Here is a 6,000-nt window from a genome sequence, read left to right on the forward strand (position 1 = left end):
AAGCATTTCTTTAATCATCTTCTTTGAAGCTTTTACACATTTACACATAAACACCTATAGACCTTTGTTCAATTTATCACTGCCAATTCACCATTTCACCACTCCAATTTAATTATTTCTTTCAAGAGACATGCAGCTCTCTAATTCAACTGATACCTATGCAATGGTTCATTCTATTTTACGTATCCATACAACTGATCGATTAATTATCAGCTACAAAACGCATAATCAAACGTTATAATCTGCACGTCGAGCAGAGCGGCAAATGTAGATTTTCACAATTCGCCAATTGATCGTTGGTCGGAAAGCGATGAAGCCGATTAATTAACCAATTGTATCAAACTCTTTCAAATTGTATACGCTTGAGGTATTTAATGCGTGTCCGAGACACTCTAACAACACAGCAACTTCGTCTTCTCTGATAAATACTCAAAGAGACAAAGTTCTATATATGCATATGATTAGAGCATGTAATCTGCTCTAGAACTAGACATTGATCATAGTATCTTAGCATCAGATCTGAGAATTTTAGCCTCGGATAGCGGTGACCGAAGCTCCCTTTTTCTCTCTCGTAGTACTTAGCGGCTAGAAATCGGAATTTTCAGATGAAATCTAACTTATCGTTGATAAAGTTCCAGATACTGCCGGTACGGAGGAAGGCTCGGTCGGAGAAGTCAGTATACAGGTGGATCTTTTCACACATCCTGGAACTGGCGAACAGAAGGTCACTGTCAAAGGTATGTTTTATTTACTTTAGATTATCGATATTTTATTATAAATTATATAGTTTAAATTAATATCTTATAAAAAGATAAGTCTAGACTATCATGTCTTTATTAATTATAACGTTAAAGATCTTCATCTAGGTGCCTGCCAACTATTATTTCATACGTTTTGTAATAGTTTCGTATGAAAAAGTGATATTACCATACATATAATTATTCTAGAATATAATATATATATAAGCATCGTGAAATATTGTCATATTTAATACATTTTACTCTGTAGTTGTCGCTGCGAACGATTTGAAGTGGCAGCTTGCTACGGGAATGTTCAGACCGTACGTTGAAGTAAATTTGATCGGACCGCATTTAACTGGAAAGAAGAGGAAGCAATCGACAAAATCAAAGAGCAATAATTGGTCGCCGCAATTCAACGAGAGCTTTGACTTGTGAGTATCTCTATTTTTTAGTAGATCCTACTTGTCCTCTGTTTATTTAAAAAATACCAATGCCTTTTAACTAACAATTTTAATAACTGTTTCATATACTCTTTACATATGGAACAAATTTAGAATTATGATCATTGATCTTTTTCATGCAATATGCACACATTCGATCGATATTAACAAATTTATTTCGACGTATGTAGCATGATCGGCAATGAGCAGCAGCAACTTGATTTCTACGAGTTGCATATCTGCGTGAAGGACTACTGTTTCGCGAGAGAGGACAGGCTGGTCGGTGTAGCAGTAATGCAGCTCAAGGACATCGTCGAGGAAGGCTCGTGCGCCTGCTGGTTGTCGCTTGGTAAACGAATCCAGATGGACGAGACCGGCTGGACAATCCTAAGGATTCTTTCACAGAGGAACAACGACGAGATCGCAAAAGAGTTCGTGAAACTGAAGAGTGATATCAGGCAGGAGACACCGTTACCGAACCCTACCTGAGGCTCAGGGTCACAGCATTAAGCCACGACAGCGAAGCGATGCGTCCTTCGAGTTTGGAAAGAGCTCGAAGGAGAGAAGGAGAGGGGCGTTGTCCATAGGGGAAACCATAGAAGCGTTCGGCCGTCGTTGTCGAGAATGAAGTCTTTAAAAAGCAAACAAAACAAAATAATTCAGCAAATAAATAAAAGAAAAAAAACGAGCAACACCGCGAGACACATGCGATATCGAGAACGCGTGAGACACAAAATAAAAATAAGAAACACACATTGCAGCAAACACATAAGCGAGAAAAATCACCGATAAGGACGATCGGCCGAATCCTTTTCGGTTCTAATGCTAACGTCGGTCAATGAGGGAACGAGAGACCTTGTCGTGCGACATCATTCTTCTCGCTTCCTTCGCAGTCAGCTTCCGGTCGAGCGTGTTCTTCTCTCTTTTTTACGAATCACAGAGCTTTAGCCCCGTCCCCTATATAAACCGAATGAGCCGAGAATTAAAAAAAAAAAAGGAAGACAAAACCAAAAGAAAGAAAAAGAAAGAAGGTTTTCGAGTAAACATGTTGAAAGTCAAGTCCCCGAATCGAAACGTTCATCCAGCTAGTGGAAGTCGGACAAAGAGAGTAGAAAAGAGGAAGGGTGATTCCTCCTATCTTTTCGGAAAAGCGATAGAAATGTAGAAAACAGGATGATGATTGGTCAAGAATATGGGAAGATATACGGACAGATTTTTCGTTCAAGTAAGTGCCGTAAAAATGGAAAATATGAAACCTCAGGTATCGAAGAGTGTTCTGAACAGACGCGACACGTAAAAACAGTGCTGCCAGTACGTAATATATTTGGTAAATATTCGTAACGTAAGGAGAGGGAAGGAGTCGAATTAGTCGTAGATGATACGTCCAGCGCGGTTAGACCTCGACGTGTACGGACTCCCAGAAGAAACGGAAGCAGCTTGACTGCAGCTAGAGGAAAAGGAAAACGAAGAAGAGCACGAAGAACGATCGAATCGGGGTCCGTGATCGTTAGCACGTTGCAAATATAAAACGTGAATCGGGAGTGTTTTTTTTTCTTTTTTCAAAACTAAAAAATACGAATCGCGCTGCAATGAGGAAAATGTAATACTACATATAAGATATAGACACTCGTGAGAGACAACGTTTTAGACCGTTTGTTCGGAATGACGAGTTTACTTGTAGATATGTGAAACACATTGTTGACGAAAAAAAGTTTTTCTAAATAACAGTTTAACGTAGCATTGAGTACGACCAATAGGCGCGTCACGACGTTACTCGGAACGCGCCGTTAGTAATAAAATAGGCATTGTAATGTAAAGTACGTTCTTATTGTAAGAATTAACAAGAGATCGTAAGAGTCTGATTATTGGTGGTAAACGTATTACGAGGTCCGCTCGAAGACTTCGATCATTCCCCGTGAATCATCCTTTTGGGTCTCGCTTCGAAGACCTTTAATACGACGTTTAATACGATGAAGATGTTCACGTACACAAGAAGCCGATATTCCGTTCCAGTGAAGAAGAAAAGAATAAAAAAAGAAAGAATAACAAGAAGAGGAAGAAACATACGAGTTAGGATCCTTTCGTCCGCCTTCAATTTTCATTCTGCGTACAATATCGTGAAACAGAGAATCCGGTTTTCGATCTGTTCTAGCCAGAAACTACTATTTCTACGAATCGACAGCCTAACTTTTTCGAAATTAAACTTTATATCGTGGTAGATGTATGGTAACTTAAATAATCATGTAACTTCGACACTTTCCCCTTTCCACGATCATTGCTTTTTGTGTGAACGTGCAAAACCAAATATGTAAACGACGAGGTGGAACGCAAGCTTCGAAAATAACGGACATCGATACTTCTTTGTCTATTCGCTTAAAAATATCTCATCGATATTACTCTTGTATATAGATCAAACATTGTCCACTCGTGGGAACAGTTGGTTAAGTTACGAAGATCAGAGCCCGCGATTCTCTAATGCAAGACTTCCCCCACTATATATGAAGAATAAAAAGAAAATGAAAAATCGGGAAAATCGAGGGCGGACGCGTTAAACGGTCCCTCAATCTGCTACAAAACGGAAACGATCCCCGCGGAAGACATCCTAACGTTCTTCGTTTCGCATCTAATGTCGTTCGAAAACTCTGGAAACACTTGTTTAAGAACACATGTCGCAGTTCTTGCACGAAGCTTCGATCGGATCTCCCGAGAAACCTACATATGGGAATAAAAAGGCAAAGAAAAGTGGTCACTGTGAAACAAAAGAAAAAAAAAAGAAACAGAAGGAAGACGCAGAAGATGGAAACTATTAATAACACAAAAAAAAAAGATGCACGCGACTTTAAAACTAAATAAATTTCATTCTCTGACCTTCGCAGGTCAAACCAGTTATACAATTCCAGAGATTACATGATTATATCCACAAGAAAAGTTTCTACTACGTAGTACGTCTAGATATACTTACGTATTGTGTATAGTATATAAATGCTGATGTAGCTGCGAGCGCGGGATATTCGTCTGAAGAGAAAGCCACCCGAGAAAAAAAAAAAGGAAAATTCGGCTATCTTTACAATTACATATTTACACCAGGCGCTTACCATATCCGGATGATGCGTCTACACGCGACACAGGTCAGGCGCAGAACCTTCGAATATAATTCCGTTTATTAACACGTTATACATATACATACAAGCGCATATCTTTCCAAAATTACCTCTTACCACGTAACTTTACATCAGAAATACAAATACGTTTCACGATTGAAAGAGAAAAAATAATGGTTTATCATTCATGAATCGATGCACCTCTGAATCTCATCACGAAAAATCGTAGGACAAAATAGAGTTTACGTGATAATTTTACCGTACATATTTCGTTTCATAAAAGAACAGGTTTAGCACGTTACTCGTTGACGTGGTTAGAGCGCGTACATTCAAATGTGCCCGGATCTGTGTATCCGTGTCGATCTAAACGACCCTCGACGAAATGCTCCTCATGCACAAAACGCGTTGCGGTTCGTCTCTTTTACAACGTTCGCGCTGTTTCAATCCTGGTGTACCTTTATTCAAAAACGAATGCGATGAGAAACGATTTCGGGCTTGGAAACGAGCATCGAATGCAGATGAAGAAACAGCATGGCGTGAGTGAAATAGATGAATAGAAAATAGAAAAAACAACGTATGAAGAAGAAAGAGAAAGACGTAAGGGGGGGGGGGGGGAAGTAGAATTGAAAGAGAAAAACACGGATCCGCGATCTCGCCACCATCTTCATTTGTAAAAGTGTCTATTTTCTCCGCTGCCTAAGTACTACATACTAATTAATGAAAAAGGGCTGGCAAATTCGGCAACCAGGCCAAGTCCGTCGACGAAATGGGAACAACCTTCTGTGTGTTTCTTTCCGCTGGGAAATTTCCGTGTCGGTCGACAATTGCGCTTCGTGGACGGAATTGACCGCCACTTTTTCCTCCTACTCTCCGCTTCGATTAATATCTCGTAAGCTTAATGAAAAAAAAATATCTCGTGTATTCTGTGATAATTACCCCTTAAAATACATATACATACGTACACACTTGCACATACTTACATGTTCGTTTACATTTACAAACAAATATATTTACACTTACAAGCATTACATTTACACTCATACCCGCACTTACACGTATTACACCAAGAAACAAACACGCGGGATGCTCTGCATTTCAAACAAGACACAATACAGCAGTGCTTCTCTAATTGGCCACATATTGGGATTTCAACTGACCAGTTATCGAAGGAAGTATATTTCATAAAGATTTTCTCTTCTTGATTAAATCCAAGTGATGACTGAAGTAAGATATACTTGATACATTTGTTTGTTTTAAATATATACATAACATCAGAGGCCACAAGGCCGGTTCCAAAAACTAATGGGAATATTAACAGCTAGTTAACGAAACGAAATTCTGGCCAGTTATCGCTGTACTACTATACAACACGCATAAGCATACATGTACCATACGTACATGTACTCTATATACACAATACAACATACATACATATATACATAATTACACATACCATGCACGTAATACACCGATCCCAATAGTAACAGTATTCTTCTCTTTTAAAAAACATTTCGATTCCTATTCTCTATACTCGTTAAACGTCCGAAGAGTCTCGTTGGTGTATGATAACGAAAGATACCATGGCAATCGTCGCGATATTACATAGAGATTGTGACTATCTGTCACCTGTCACAATGTCTACGTGAACGATCGGTAACATAACGAGAACAAGAACACTATGATATCGACACGAAATAAAATAGGGAACGCAAAAGTATT

General features: G+C 39.0%; 1 protein-coding gene across 13 annotated transcripts in view; it reads left to right on the forward strand.

Moving 5' to 3' along the window:
* LOC117214741 (protein unc-13 homolog B-like) overlaps positions 1-3,223 on the forward strand; it is a 371,198-nt gene extending 367,975 nt beyond the window's left edge. For 8 of the 13 annotated variants that reach the window (XM_033461039.1, XM_033461040.1, XM_033461037.1 and 5 more), the window contains 3 exons: positions 633-737; positions 1,009-1,171; positions 1,372-3,223. In XM_033461039.1, coding sequence (XP_033316930.1) covers positions 633-737; positions 1,009-1,171; positions 1,372-1,669 — 566 coding nt within the window. In that variant the 3' untranslated portion in view covers positions 1,670-3,223. The remainder of the gene's footprint in view (positions 1-632; positions 738-1,008; positions 1,172-1,371) is intronic. The other 5 variants (XM_033461044.1, XM_033461046.1, XM_033461045.1 and 2 more) reach the window with 1 other exon arrangement.
* Positions 3,224-6,000: the final 2,777 nt, after the last annotated feature.

The sequence above is a fragment of the Bombus bifarius genome, unplaced genomic scaffold (genome assembly GCF_011952205.1).
Source record: "Bombus bifarius isolate JDL3187 unplaced genomic scaffold, Bbif_JDL3187 scf7180000009243, whole genome shotgun sequence".
Lineage (NCBI taxonomy): Eukaryota > Metazoa > Arthropoda > Insecta > Hymenoptera > Apidae > Bombus > Bombus bifarius.